The 14994-nt window shown below is 38.1% G+C and overlaps 1 protein-coding gene across 1 annotated transcript in view; it reads left to right on the top strand.

The window, feature by feature from the left end:
* CFTR (CF transmembrane conductance regulator) overlaps positions 1 to 14994 on the top strand; it is a 190147-nt gene that overhangs the window by 161606 nt on the left and 13547 nt on the right. Inside the window, exons 23-24 of the mRNA XM_024757758.1 lie at positions 3313 to 3468; positions 12936 to 13025. Coding sequence (XP_024613526.1) covers positions 3313 to 3468; positions 12936 to 13025 — 246 coding nt within the window. The remainder of the gene's footprint in view (positions 1 to 3312; positions 3469 to 12935; positions 13026 to 14994) is intronic.

Genomic DNA, 14994 nt, shown 5'->3' with positions numbered 1-14994 from the left:
TCTTCTTTTTTTTCCTTTTCTCTTTCCTCTCAAAATACAGGCTGTGATTTTAATCTGGAGCTAGGTCTTTCATGATAAACCTAGATTTAACAAAATGCCTCAGATGATATATTGTATGTATTACAGTACTGGATAGTCCTCTGATTAAATAGATATTGAATCAGACTTCAAGGTCTGTTCTTTTGGGTGAGTTTATCTGCTCTCTCCATTTGTAGTCTCTTTAAAATACTAAGATGCCACAAACAATTCAAACAATATCAAGGGCTCAGATCATAGCAGCATAAGTGCCTAGTATCTATTTGATTTGTTAAACACATATGGAATTCTGTCTTATACTGGTTTTATAAGGAGCATAGTCTCAAGAACTTATTATGTTAGGAATTATGTTTTATTAATAATAAACAGATTAATAATCAACATATAAAAGTTACAATTATTATAACTCTGGGGATCCAAATTTCATTTGATTTGGCATCTTGATTTCTGGAGACTAAAGGAGATGAAAAATAATTACAACAGGTTTCAATCTGTTGCAGTATTAAAATGGTGAATAAGACACTCTGAAAAGAATGTACTGAGACTGTTCTAGTCATGGTACAATGCAATTACAGCTAGCACCAAACTCAACACTGTTTAACTTTCCACATAACATTTTGATTTATCTTGATCCAAAGTTCTCAAAGAGGAGGTACACTGAAGTTACTAGAAAACATTGACTTGGAATTAAGATCTATCTTAAAAGCTTCTTTGCGGGAAGTACTCTGGCCTTATTCAACAGATCACTGAGAAGCCTGGAAAAACAAATCCTGGAAAAGAATTATTATGTGCCAATTATATAAACAACAGAAGACTTTGTTATGTATGAACCAATTAGATTCCGCGCTGTTGAAAACCGTGTGTGGCATAATGCAATGCCAGCAGTTCAACAATATAAGGAAACCAGAGCCATAGCTAAAAACTTTAAAGCTAAAGATTTACAAATTGCCTCTTAATCTGGTTTTATCCCAACATAAAACCTGTGTTCTCTAAACATTCAATATTTGCTTCTTAAGGAAAAGGAATGTAGTCATTTATCCTAATCATTAGAATCCTGGCTAATGATTGAAGAGTCTGAAACTCAAGGAACTTTCATCAAAAGTGCTTGATATGACTTTAGAGCAGATCACTTCCTGCTCTTGAACTTGCCTTTGCTTCTCTTTCCTCATGCCTCATCTACACAGGGCATACTCAGATTGCTTATACAAAGCCTTACTGTTGTGTTTGGAAAATCATGATGTATGGTGAATGTGTTTGTACAACATGGGCTGATTCAGAAATAGAAGTGTGCATATGAAATTCCACAAGATTTTTAAATTAAGAGTTGATCTGGTAATTGACCCAAATTGACTATATCCATTTATTTATTAGATCTACTAAATAAGTTGATTCATTCATCTACCCTCCCTCCCTTCCTTCCCTCCTTCCTTCCTTCCTTCCATCTATCTACCCACCTGCTCACCCACCTATCTGTCTGTCTGTCCATCCATCCATTCATCCTTCCATCTGACTGTCTCTCAGTCAATCCAAGTAAGTTTTTATTGAGTATTTATGTGAGCCAACCACTATGCCAGGTGCTGAGAATTCAGTGGAAAACAAGATAGATTACACTGCCCTTTTTGAACTTATATTCTTTGGGTGAATACAAGCAATAATCAAGGAAAGAATAAATAAAATAATTACCAATTGTGATTAGTAATATGAAGAACCTCAACAGGGTTGAGGTTGTTTATCTGATTTTCTCAGTTGTCTCAGAAAACAAACGTGTGAAACTCCCATTACAGGGCTCTTATGATAGACAGAAAGACAATTGCGTCACTTTTGTTTATCAGCTTACCTAAAGGCCTAGTTTACTACCAGGTTCCTAGTCAGTATTCAATAAGTTATTATTGTGGGTTTCACTCTCAAGCATTTATTGTGGTCTGTAACTAGTTCTGGTTTAGGAACTGTTACTAGTCTGTAATAAGTATAGAAATTGAGAGTAAGCATTTAGAAATTCATTTTTATTTTCTACTTTTTAAAGTACTGATGGTGGATTGGAAACTAAAACACAAAGCAAAACTGTCCTTTACCACAAATAGTATAAAAAGCACGATTTACAAGACCATTTGTTCAGCTCTCTTGTAAAAAGGCCAAATGATAAGAAAGAAATAGCAATAATGTAAGGGGAAAGAAAGAAACATTCAGTGCCACTAAATGTCGAGCACTTTATTCAGGGTTTAGTTAATGACTGCAGAAATGTTCTGTCCCACTCACAGCACCTTCCTCTAAGAGCTGGGTCTGGGCTGGCATCAGAACACAGAGTCAGCTCCCTGTGGGGCACATGAGGCACCTCTTCTCTCCTTGCAGTGCACAGCCTTCTAACTTCCGCGCTGTGTTCTTACAGTCTTTAAGGAACAAGACTAGTTTTTTCTTTTCCTTAATATCCCTTTTGCTTCCTAAAATTCTCTTCTTGCCAATCAGAATGGATATAAAAAGTTGATTTGACAACTGTCCATGTGCTTATCCACTGAGGAGTGGTAAGGCCCAACCTGCCTTCTGTGAGAATGTGAACTTATTCTTTATTTTAGGCCTAAACTTGATGCTCACTTATTTTATTATAGCAGTATCTAAATATTAGAACCGTTGCAGATTTATTAATTTTCGAACTCATATTCATGTTTGGAACTAGATCAAGCTACAGGTCTCTGCTTCTGGCTTGAGCCCATTCTCAAAAATTAGAGCATTAACAGGGAGATCAGCTCGGTGCTTTGTGACAGCCTGGAGGGGTGGGATAAGGAGGATGGGAGGGAGGGAGATGCAAGAGGGAAGAGGTGTGGGAACATATGTATATGTATAACTGATTCACTTTGTTATAAAGCAGAAACTAACACACCATTGTAAAGCAATTATACCCCAATAAAGATGTTAAAAAAAATTAGTGCATTAAGACACTGTATCTTTGTTTTCTTCCATGCAAAATGGGCATTTTCAACCTTTTTGCCATTAGTCAAGGTCAGTGATAAATGAACCCAGCATCAGGGGTCCAATCTGTTATGGCCAGTTTCTATGTTGTCTTCCAGGGTTGCTCTCTTCCAGATCAATTTTGGTCAGAATTTGAAGTGTGCAAAAAGGTTTGAATGAATAAGTGAAACTTCCCCTGGTGATGATTTAAAAAACAACAACAGCAACGAGAAAACGGTTCCAGTGGGTTTTTTTATTAACGTATAATATCAGATTACATTTATGGTATCGTATCTATCTGTCACAGGAGTAATTCCATCACTGATATTCTAGGTGGGCCTCTTGGGAAGAACTGGATCAGGGAAGAGCACTTTGTTACTGGCTTTTTTGAGACTGCTGAACACCAAAGGAGAAATCCAGATAGATGGTGTGTCTTGGGATTCAGTAACTTTGCAACAGTGGAGGAAGGCCTTTGGAGTCCTACCACAGGTAAGCCAGAAAGACTTAGCTAGTAAAAAAAAATGACTAAGTACAGTGTTCCCTTTATTTGACACTTGCACTCAAGAAATTCACATTTCCCTGCAAAATATATTCCCTATGTATCGCTGTCTTTTTTTTTCTGCAATGCAGCCTTTTCATAGGGAGAAAAACTACTTCTAGAAGTTTGGAATTCTCTGACATACAGTTATCGAACTATTAATAGTTTTGATAGCTTTTTCCGGAAGACGTAAACCACAGCAGGAGCATGGGGCTTTTGTTTTTATCAACTTTTTTTTTCTGCTTCAGTGGTCTGAGCTCCAAGTTAGCAATAACCGCAGGTTGAGAAATGCTTTGCAAGATATAAAAGATGCTGCTGAAATAACAAACGCTTGGAAGCATGAAGTAGTGGAATTGAAAATAAAAAGTGTAATGATTGTTTTTTTGTTCTTTGAAAAGAATGAACCATGTCAGAGTAATCTGTAGCTTTTTTTTTTTTTAATGTCACTCTTTGATTTGGGTCACAAAGGATCTTCAGCCTCACTGGCTTAGTATCATTCTATCTGTATTATGCAAGAGGACTTTTTAATTATGAGAGAAATAGCCACAGTTCCATTTTTAAATGATCTTAATGGAAACCAAGGAATGTCTTTACTGGCACCAAATCTGAAAGGCATGGGCTGTATATCTACTGGTGTTTGTTCTCATCTCTATGGATATAGTTGCTGGTTTAATATCTTTGTTCCCCTTATACTAATGGGCACTGAATCCTTTCTACTACCATGGTCCTAACAATTCTCTACTTTTAACACAAAATTAAAATGCCAGGAGCATCTCCAGGTAGATGCTACAGGCTACAGATCTAGCCTGAGAAAACAGCTTGTATGTCTTGATAGATTACCTCTGTGGAACATTTGCTCCTTTCATCTAATGAGGCACTAAATATTGTAACTGCTAGACTGATGCTTTTAATTCATTTGTCTAAACTTTGTCATGTTGCCAGAAGCTTCATCAAAAGCTTTCTCAAAAGTTCAGCTTTGGTTGAACTTTTGAAAAACAGTATTGTTTCTTCGGAAAGAAAAAAAGGGATTGTCAGAGGGTCTGAAGATAAAGAAACACTGGGAATACAAGTATCCCAAGGTGACAGCATTAGGCAAGATAACAATGTTGAAGAGCATGGGATAGAATTTGGTTTTCCGAGATGCCCTGCCGTTCAGTTGACTCTGTTTTCTGATCTCATTTTAAACTACAGTAGTGAAACTTGTTCTTTTTTGTTGTTCTTGTTTATACAAATCCGCCCATTAGAATAAGCAAAGCTCTAAGAAATAATTTCAGTTTCATTGAGAATCCTTTAGTTTATCTGCCATGTGATGAAAAGATTTTTGTTTTATTGTATGTTCTATTTAGGAACCCAAATATGCAAAACGTAGAGGAAAACCAAGTGAGCTAGAATTATGAAAATTCTTTATCTTGCCTCTCTGCCAACATGAATCTTCCAAACTTGCCTTTTCCCTCTTCTACGGCATCAAGTTTTTTATAAACTAAACAAGAAGTACTTTGAGCTACGCCTTTAAAACTGTGTAGTCGTGCTAATAAAAATGCTTCTCATTGTACATGTTTATGACCCTGGTTTCTGGGACTGTCTTCCGGTATCACAAGGATGTCTGTAGACAGAAGGTACTATTTCTTGTACAGTGACATCTTGAGAACGTTAAGTGAATGCCCAAGAAAGAGAGAAAGAGGGTAAACTCCTCAGACCTTTTTAACCTCCTAACCAAGAGTTGCTTTTATTTTCCCAACTTTCCTTTGAAAGTTCAAGTTAAGTAATTTTTTTCCTTTTCTGGAGTTTGATCTTTAAAAAGCAGAAAGAAGAAATTAAAAATCCAGGAACTATTTTTGTTTGCTTTTCCATCTTTTGTTTTCCCTTCCTTCTTTCTGACCTTGCAAGAGTTTCCCCAAGACCTCTGACATTGAGATAGCAGAGATCTCTAGGTCAATTAATCACTTGTTTTCAGACACATGAAACAGGAACTTTGAACAAGAAACTTCCCTCTCCCTCATAGTGATCCCGAGACGTCAGCTGTGGAATCACAAGATGTCATTAGTTTCGGCAAATTCTTGCAGTTTGTGTGTGTGTGCGTGTGTGTGTGTATTTGTGTGTTCTTCCCTCCTGCAGCTAGAAAGCAATCTTAGAGAAGGTACCAGCGTGGAAAACAGGACATTGTGTACATTTCAACGTGGAGCCTTCTTTAATTTGTTCTACTTTACTTCTCAGTTCTGAGAGCGTGGAGAAGACAGTGAGGCCTATAGTCAGAGTCCCATTGGCTTAGGCAATTGAACACCAAGACTTAAAATTGTTCATTCGCCTTGAATCTTGTTAATCACTTAATTCATGAAAAACAGAAAAATAAGTTTAAATTTATTTTAAAGCCTCAATTACAAATTTGAAAGGCTGCAAACTATAATTGGGGAATGACTAGGCCTATTCCTGCAATAAGACTTTATGATCTGAAAATAATCCATACCTGCATACGACTTCCCCCAGGGCTGGAGCATCTTTTGCTATCAGGGCTATCAGATAGGGCCAAATCATGTATCTGTAGAGCTGAACAATTAAACTGTGAGTGCAGCAGTTCACATTCAATTTCACAATAATTAACAGTTTAATAATTAGTTATTAAACTTCCATATGCTTTAAATGATAATAATTACCATAGGTTCCATACTTACGTAAAAGATACTGAGGTCCCAATCCCACCCATGAGCTTTCAGTGGGAGCTCATCGCCTTAAGTCAGCGATCAGAGGAAGAAGCCAAAATGCTAAATTAAGCATAGGTAATTAAGTATAGTGATGGAGTGCCATGGGTAATGATGAGCAAGAATCCCGCTCCAAGCTCCGTCATTACTACTTCCACCACAGAACTGTAGCCTTCCTTCTTTTATCCCCACTGCTGTGCTTTTCTCACCTTATTCTTTGGAATTCTCTATTACATGTTGCACACAGATTAAACTTTTTACAGTAGCATTCCAGCTCTGTGATTTGCCAAGTCAAAAACCTTCTAAGACACCCCTTTCTTCACTGAATAACATCCAGATTCTTCCATTTGTGGCTTAGGTCCCTGATAATCTGGTCCCAACCCAACCTGTCCAGTCAGATCCACCACTCCTCATACCTGGGCACCTTTAAGTTTCAGTCAAGCTGGACTTACTGTGCCGTGAGATATACCTCACTTTTCTCACTCATTTCCTCTGTCCACGCACTTCCTCTGTCTGAGATGATCTTCCTTCACTGGAGTCACTTTGGCATCTCAGATGTTAAACTCTGCCAGATGGCCTCTTCTGACTCCCTCCCTTTCCCTGTTAACCCTGACTCTAACCCCAGCTCTCCACTCCCACATCCCCATCCCAGATGGGATCTAGAACTTTGTTTACAAATCTCTCCTGGTACTTCTCTATGTCTTATATTGGAATTATCTGTGTATTTATTTAATTTCCACTCAGTATCATAAACACTTTGTAGACATACTAGTTAAGGAAGCAAGACGTAAAGACAAAATCATCAACAAAGAAATCTAGCAAGAAGAATAGAGTAGCAATGCTAAATTCAACATAGATTTTTTTTTCCCTTACTGATTTTTCTACCTCTTATATAGCACATACAGTAGGTTACATGGTAGGAATTCAAGATGTATATTTTTCTGCTGAGTCACTAAAGGTTTGCTCTCTTTTACAAGAGGCTGTGGTTCTACCAGTGTCTGGGTTTTCTTGCTATATAACCTTATGCAATTTATTTAATTTCTCTGAGCCTCAATTTCCTTGTCTGTAAAATGTGTATAATGGTAGTAACTACTTCATTGGGGTTTTATGAGGATTAAATGAGTAAAGGAATAAATAACTCGAAGTACTTAAACTACTCCCTGGCATGTAGAAATTACAACACACTGTGTTATGCTGGTTGTTACTATTTTTTAGAGTTCCTTAAGGGTAGAGGAGCATGTCTCTTTCATCTTTGTATTGACAAATGAGTATTGACAGTTTCACAAAGAAGATGATGATGGAGGTGGGCCTTAAAGGGTCGTAAAATGTGTAGGTTTTAGAAGGGTTGGGGGCAGGGAGCTGTGGAGAGGATATTCTAGGATCCTAGACATGGATATTGTAAACAGCTACAGAGGTGGAACTAGAAAGAACTGTGGGGGCAAAATGGGCAGAGGAGGCCTCCTGTTAGGGAGCGTTAGGAGAAAGAGGGAAAGACTTCACCAGTACTAAAGTGGTCGAAGAGTGGGTTGAGTCTTCTTGAGCTGGAAAGAGGGTAGGAAAAGAGCAGCCAAAGGGTATGCTGCTGCTGGCTGTGTGTGGACAGAGGACTTCAGCAGGCAGGATGGGAAGCAGAGAGATGGGCTCAGAAACTCTCTAGCTGTGATGTGGTGAGAGCCTGGACTAAAGTGAAGAGGACAGTGGGCATTGGGCGTGGAGTGCCGAATTCAAGGGAGAAACGAAAAATAACTAGTATGGACATTAGTGCAACACAATTGTACTATTTCTGAGCCTAACCATTTGAAATTTGTGATAATTTGGCCAGATCTGAAAATCATTTTTAATGCTATTTCTGATAAAGTGTGTATTAAAACGTAGTGTAAAAGGTCGTGAAACATTAAATGACTTTACAGAAACAAAACTCTGAACACGTTACATGCAATTTACCTACAAATAAATGATATGTACATCAAAATTTTAAGGTTATTCTCAAGTTGTTATCAAGCTTAAACATTTTTGACTCATAAAATTCACCCTGTTTTTCTTTCTAGATGTTCCTAAAAGCAAAGCAGCATTTATTTTTAGACATTCTGTAATCCAACCTTAGGATCTCGATTTGTTCATATTGGATGAATTTTTATTGTACAAATTCAATGTATAATAAAGTTTTGCAAACATTGCCAAAAGGCAAGATCACAGACACTTTGTTGCTTATAAACATTTGGCCCACATTTTAATAAAACTATACATTGTATATGTATGTATATACATATGGTGTATATATATATATTGTTTTTTCCCACCCTTCTGAGCCAAAACAAAGCAACACTATATACTTAAGGATAAGGAGTCATTCCTCCCACTTATTTAATTTATACTACACTCAATAACCGCAGAAGACAAATGCTTTTTTGTTTTTCATCTGACCTCCAAGTCTAAAGCATAATGCCTGTTGCTGTGATGCGTGGCCAGCCCTGAATGCCCCACACAGGCTCAGCCATCGCCACTGACCTGAGCGGTTGAGGAGTCAGCTTCAGGGAAGAGATGAGTCAGGTGGCGAACAATGGTGCTCTCTTTGTTCTTCCTTGAGCCCCAAGAATTGTTTTTGTAGCATACATACGTGATGACATTACATAAATATCAAATATTTGCACATCCTAATTTTCCCACCGGTGAACAGTTTCTTGAAAGAGAGGTAGAAGATCATTGTGATATATAATTTCCAGCGTATTTTTTGCTGAACAATCAGACTGTGCCTCCTTGGCCAAACCATATAATTTCTTAGGACCCTGGCTGTTTCATCTGTACACCAGGAAAAGGACATAGGTGACCTCCAAGGACCTCTCAGCTTTAGAGATGAGTTTGTAGAAACACTGTTTCCAATAGTATAGAAAACAATGGGACACCCACTGGCACCCCTCAAAGCAAATGAGTGCCAGGTACTAGTTGTCAGACAAGAATGGAATGTTTGATTAATTGTATGAAACTGAATTTTAACTGAACCAGTTCGTTCACTTAATTTTTCTTTAAAGTTAAAATTGAAGTATTATTTTAATGCTAGACAATAAACTGTAAACAAAAGACCTATAGAATTTCTGAATGGTATCAAATCCACTGAATCTAAAATTTTTGGATGTCTAGTTTCAACAAAAACTTTCTTCCAGTGTAATTTTTAATATGTATCTATTTTAAATAAAATTAATATATAGTATATTGCCATACATTTATTACGTATAAATTATCAGGCTACTGTGAAAAAAGTTAGGCATACCATTTCTCAAGCAATTACAAACATCAAAGTTTTAATGGGCTGTTAGTACTATTCATTTAAGCACTCTGGTTGTGGTAGCTATTCTTTCAAAAGGAAGAAAAATAGTATGTGCTGAAATGTGACTATGATGTTTCATAGTTTTACTTCTTATGTTCACATCAGCCCATTTACTTACTCAGGCAGTGTTTTCTGAGCATATACTATGCAAAGCCTGTGTGCTAATGACAGGGTACACGGCAAAGTTATGGTCTAGGAGAGGAGATCGACATTAGAAACAAAATGCTCATAAATGCATATGTAATTTTAATATTCACTATAAGCCATAGCCTACTGGACGACCTTATTCGGTGTTAGGAATCAAGAGAGATTCTCTGAGGAAGTGACATTGAACTTGAGACCTGAAGGATGTAGTTGGCCATAGGAAGAAGGTAGGGGATGAGATTCCCAGGCCGGGAGGATAGAATGTGTGAAGTGAACTGAGGAAGTAAAAGAAACCCAGGTGGCTGGAGGCTGGAGTGAAAAAGGGAGTGGAGTAGCCAGGGGCACTAAATGAGACAGACGAAGTGCAAGAGGCTGCATCGTGCAGCGTCTGTAGGCCATCTTAAGGGTTTTACATTTTACTCTGAATGTAATGGAAGGCCACTGACAGTTTTTTAAACGGTTAATGACATGATGCAACTTACACTTGTGGTGATTACTTTGGTTGCTAAATGAGAGTGGACTGGGAAGTAGGCAAGAGTGAAAGGAAGGAAACCAATTAGGAGGTTCTTACAGTGTTCAGAGAAAGATACTGGTGGCTTGAACTATGTGGTGGCCATAGAGATAGAGAAACAAGTGGATTTGAGATATATTGGGGAAAACAATCCACAGGACTGATGATTGGTTCCTTTTGGGAGGATCAGGAAGAAAGATAAGTCATGGATGACTCCAAAGTTTGTGGACTGATAAAACAAAGGTGCCATCTATCAAAATGGGAAAGCCCAAAGTTAGAGAAGATTTGAGAAGAAAGATAGCATCTCCCCATTTTACAATAACACTAAGGCTCAAAGAGATTGGGTTCCTGTTCATAGGTATACCTACCGGGCCAGAGCTGCATTGCCACAGCATCTTAGCAAGGCACCTTGCCTTTATAACTTCTGTGTCTGCTTTGATGTTATGACACCTTTGGCCTCTACACAGTCCTCCAGAATAATGGCCTTTTCCATTTGGCCAAAGTAAAATTTCCTATTGTGCTCTTCCATTGGATGTGTTAAGTCTCTTTGAAAGTTACAAGGACACTGTAACCCATATAAAAGCCTTCAAGTCAGGTCCTGAATAGGAACAGGAAGCTAAAATCTCCACTCCCAGTGCAGGAACTGAGCCTGTGACCAGAGGGATGGATAGCAGTGCTTGGATTATGACTGTGCTGCTGAGCACTGATGGGCTCTTTATGGACCCAATGGGCTGTACCTGCTCAACCTTTAATCTTTCTTGAGCTCCAGATAGGAATAAAAACTGGTCTTCCCAGGACTTGAGGCATTTTGCTATGGTTATGAGGAGCACAGGTTTGGAGACAAACACTATTAGGTTTGAATTCCAGCTCTATAACTACTAGCTAAGTAACCCTGGGCAAGTCATTTAACTTCTCCCAGCTGTGATTTCTTCATGTACAATAAGATCTATTTCATTAGGCTGATATGAAGATAAAAAGATATAACACATGTAAAGAGCCTTACCAGGCACATGGTAAGCCTGCCATAGACCGAAGCTCTGTGTTCTGGCCTCTGAGTTCCTGGTGGAGATAACTTCAGTGAAGTAATACATTGGCTTATACTTGGTAAACCCTCACAGTTGTTATTTCCTATGTTTCTCAATAATGCTAGAAGCTTTTATATAAAGAAACATAATATTAAAAGAAAACATGTGAAAAACAGTAAATGGCAAAATTCCGTTGGCAAGCCTTTGAACTTTAGATACCAAATAAACCTAATTGCTTCAATAATACATTGACTGGCGTTCTCAGAGCCACTTCTTATTTAATTCTCTTTAGTTTATCAGAATCTCCTGATAGCACACTTTGTCTGCTCTCTTTAGCTTATTTGGACATTACTTTCATTTACTTGGAAGCTTGGAGGAGGATGTACAAATATATCCATCATCTCTTATGAGTCATATATTTGTCTCTTATATTCACTTCTGTAAAGCAGTGGAAGCATCCCTTAGGAACGTGATTTGATGCAGATTAAGAAATACCAGCATAAGTCTTGTTGCCTTCTCCAGAGGGTTCCTGTGATATGTGACCACAACTTTGTTCTTTAAGCCATAAATTATGCCCCGGGGACTGAGGTTTCTAATGTGACTGTCCTTGAACTTGGCTGCCATGGTGAGGATACTCTCCTTCTGCCTGAGAGGCACAGACACCATTCATCCGGGGCTGACTTACCTTGTGCAGTTCCTCACAGACCAGTTGGGCACTGAGCATTCTCTCTTAGCCTAAGGCAATTAGTGAAAACTAAAGCTTCAAAGAATTTAGTTCTCAATTCTCCTGACTGGATGTTATTAACCAAAGGCAAAAGAAAAATGGTAAAGAAAAAAATTTTCTGAATGTTACATCAAAAGTATTTTTTAGTTCACCCATGTGTACAGAGAGAGAGAGAGAGACCTAAATATTATCTTTATTGTTGCATCAGCATTTCCCAGTGAGACAGTGATTTTCTTTAAAAAATTTTTTATTCATATAGGCAGACCTAAGTAGACAGTGATGGAGCAAGTAGGGGGGATAGTTGTGCAATGCTCCTTACAGGAAATTTGATTGTCATTTTGCTACCTCAGCAGGATCCAGCTCATCTGCCTCCCTTCCCTTCTGTGTCATACATTCAGTTAAACAAATATTTGATTCTCATTCTTTCACTGATTTCTAAGTCGTGACACTTTCCTGTGTCTGTCTAGTTGTATAAGTAGAAGTGTGCCTTGGTTTATAGGCCATATGAACATATGTGTTTGAGTGTCTGTAAATTCATAGAGTTTCAGAATCCCTGAGGAAGCTAGGATCATAAAAGAAATCCAAGGAAAATACATGAACAAAATAGGAATTTCTTCTAACAAGTTAATTATAACTCATAAACTTATAATTTTTAACTTTTTTATATTTGTTCATAGTAAGGAATATTACTAGGAATAAAAAATATTTAATTTCCCACAACTTATAGTGATCTCAATTTCTTTATTCTAAGGACATTGTGATTAGATAAGTGTTAACAAGGGGCTTCAAATGTAGCTGTAATATTTTACTTCTTAAAAAAGATGCAAAGCAAATATGATAAAAATTTAAGAAAACTGGACGGTAAGTACATGGATGTTTGTTGTGCTATTTTTTAAAATATTTTTTTCTGTTTGCAATATTTCACAATAAAATGAGGGAAATATACAAAGTCTTTTAGGTTATTCATGCTTTCCTCTTTTTTTATTGATATAGAAAGTATTCATCTTTTATGGAACATTTAGAAAAAACCTGGATCCTTATGGGCAGTGGAGTGATCAAGAAATATGGAGAGTTGCTGATGAGGTAAGGATGCTCACTGAAGTAATTCTGAGAAAGGTTGCTCATACACACGAGTGGTTATCACAGCTGAGATAATTTTATACACTTTTGTGCATGTATGTGCATGTGTGTGTGGATAACTTTAAAATGGAAAACTCTAATATACCTCAAGCACCAAGTTTTTTGGATGAGACCTAGCCCTTTCCTCAGTAGTAAGTCTCCAACTATCAGGCCCCAGAGATAGTATACTTTGGCCTTCTTCCCAAATGCGCATCACTGAGACATGAACTAGGAGAGACCCAGACACCTACAGCACACCAGGATTATTCCCGATACAGAGAAGCATCTGTCCACACCATCTCATCTACTCCCTGTCTAGGTTCTGAAACTTTCCCAGCATAAGAAGGAGGCTTTGGTTTGACATGATATACTTCTCTGGGAAGCATAGGTTTAGCACAAAAGGTTAATGATCATCCTAGAACACCTGAAGATGGCTACAATCTTCTCTGGAAGTCACCAGAAATCAACCACCTTCAGAGGCTTTGGCTGTGAGCACCTCCAGCCAAAATACCACATGACGTAGATGTGGCAGACTCTATTCCTTGAGGTCATTAGGACACCATAGGAAATACATGGATTAAAATGGAATCTAAATTCCTAAATAATACCCTGTATTTACCCACCAGGTGGTTAAGGAATTTAGGGCTGGGGGAGAGCTAGAGTGGGATTCTTGGTTCCCTTAACAGACACCCTAGCTGTTAACTGATAATCCTTGAAATACAGGCGTTATATTTAAGAAAAGGAGAACATAAATTGTTCCAGTTTACTAAACTTGAGGTTTATGTGCAAAGCTCTGGATGGTGGCAGACTATAATTATGGGACCTAAGAACATTGAGATCCAAAGGTCTTCTCAGAGAACAGCTTTATTCCACTGTCTCTGACATATTTGGTCCTTGTTGTAAAGCCCAATTTGGTTTATCCCAAATGTTCTTTCCTTGGCTTCCTCCCTTCAGAGTAGATCTTGACAGAAGCTTTGAAATGCCTGTGAGTGTTAAACACTTACCCATTGAGTGTCTAACCTTAACATGCCCCTAATAAAATGCATTTAGATTAACCGTCTTCATTATCAAAGTTTCCTTATTACCGAACAAACAGGGGTTTTAAAGAAAACATTAACTAAATTGCAAGTGACACATTTTAAGGCCTTTGATGTGACTTCAGAGAATGAACTATAGGAACACAGTGTGGTGGGAGAGAAACTTTGAAAGGAAGACATTAGACTTTATAAAATCTGCAAGTATTGCCAAGTCACAATAAAGTTTACAAGAAATCAGGATCATAAAAATAATCTAAAATTTTAGAAGACATGGTTAAGATTTTAAATGCCAATATGTGCAGAAATTTTACCTGTTTAGATTTTTATTTGATCAACTCATACTTAGGTATATCTTTTTTTTTTTTTTAATTATTTATTTATTTTTGGCTGTGTTGGGTCTTTGTTTCTGTGCAAGGGCTTTCTCTAGTTGCGGCAAGCGGGGACCACTCTTCATCGCGGTGCATGGGCCTCTCACTATCGCAGCCTCTCCCGTTGCGGAGCACAGGCTCCAGACGCGCAGGCTCAGCGGCCATGGTTCACGGGCCTAGTTGCTCTGCGGCATGTGGGATCTTCCTAGACCAGGGCTCGAACCCGTGTCCCTTGCATCGGCAGGCAGATTCTCAACCACTGCGCCACCAGGGAAGCCCCCTAGGTATATCTTTTTACTGATCCTTTTAAAAATAATTTGCTGTTCAGAAACAGAGATGGGCTGCTGTCCTTACAGTTATGCCATGTGTTTGAGTAGCAGTGATAAATTTTTGTTGAGGAGGCCTGAGAATGGAGCACAGACAAAAAAGCAACATCCCAGAGAAGCAGAAAAGGCGTTGATTTACAAGTTTTGGGGTCTGGACTTTAGTCCTATGTGGTTGATCATATACTTTGCCCAAACAGGACCA

The sequence above is a fragment of the Neophocaena asiaeorientalis genome, unplaced genomic scaffold (assembly GCF_003031525.2).
Source record: "Neophocaena asiaeorientalis asiaeorientalis breed wild unplaced genomic scaffold, Neophocaena_asiaeorientalis_V1.1 scaffold116, whole genome shotgun sequence".
Taxonomy (NCBI): Eukaryota; Metazoa; Chordata; class Mammalia; order Artiodactyla; family Phocoenidae; genus Neophocaena; species Neophocaena asiaeorientalis.
Note: the sequence above shows the minus strand (reverse complement) of the source record. Positions and strands in the feature narration are given on the sequence as shown.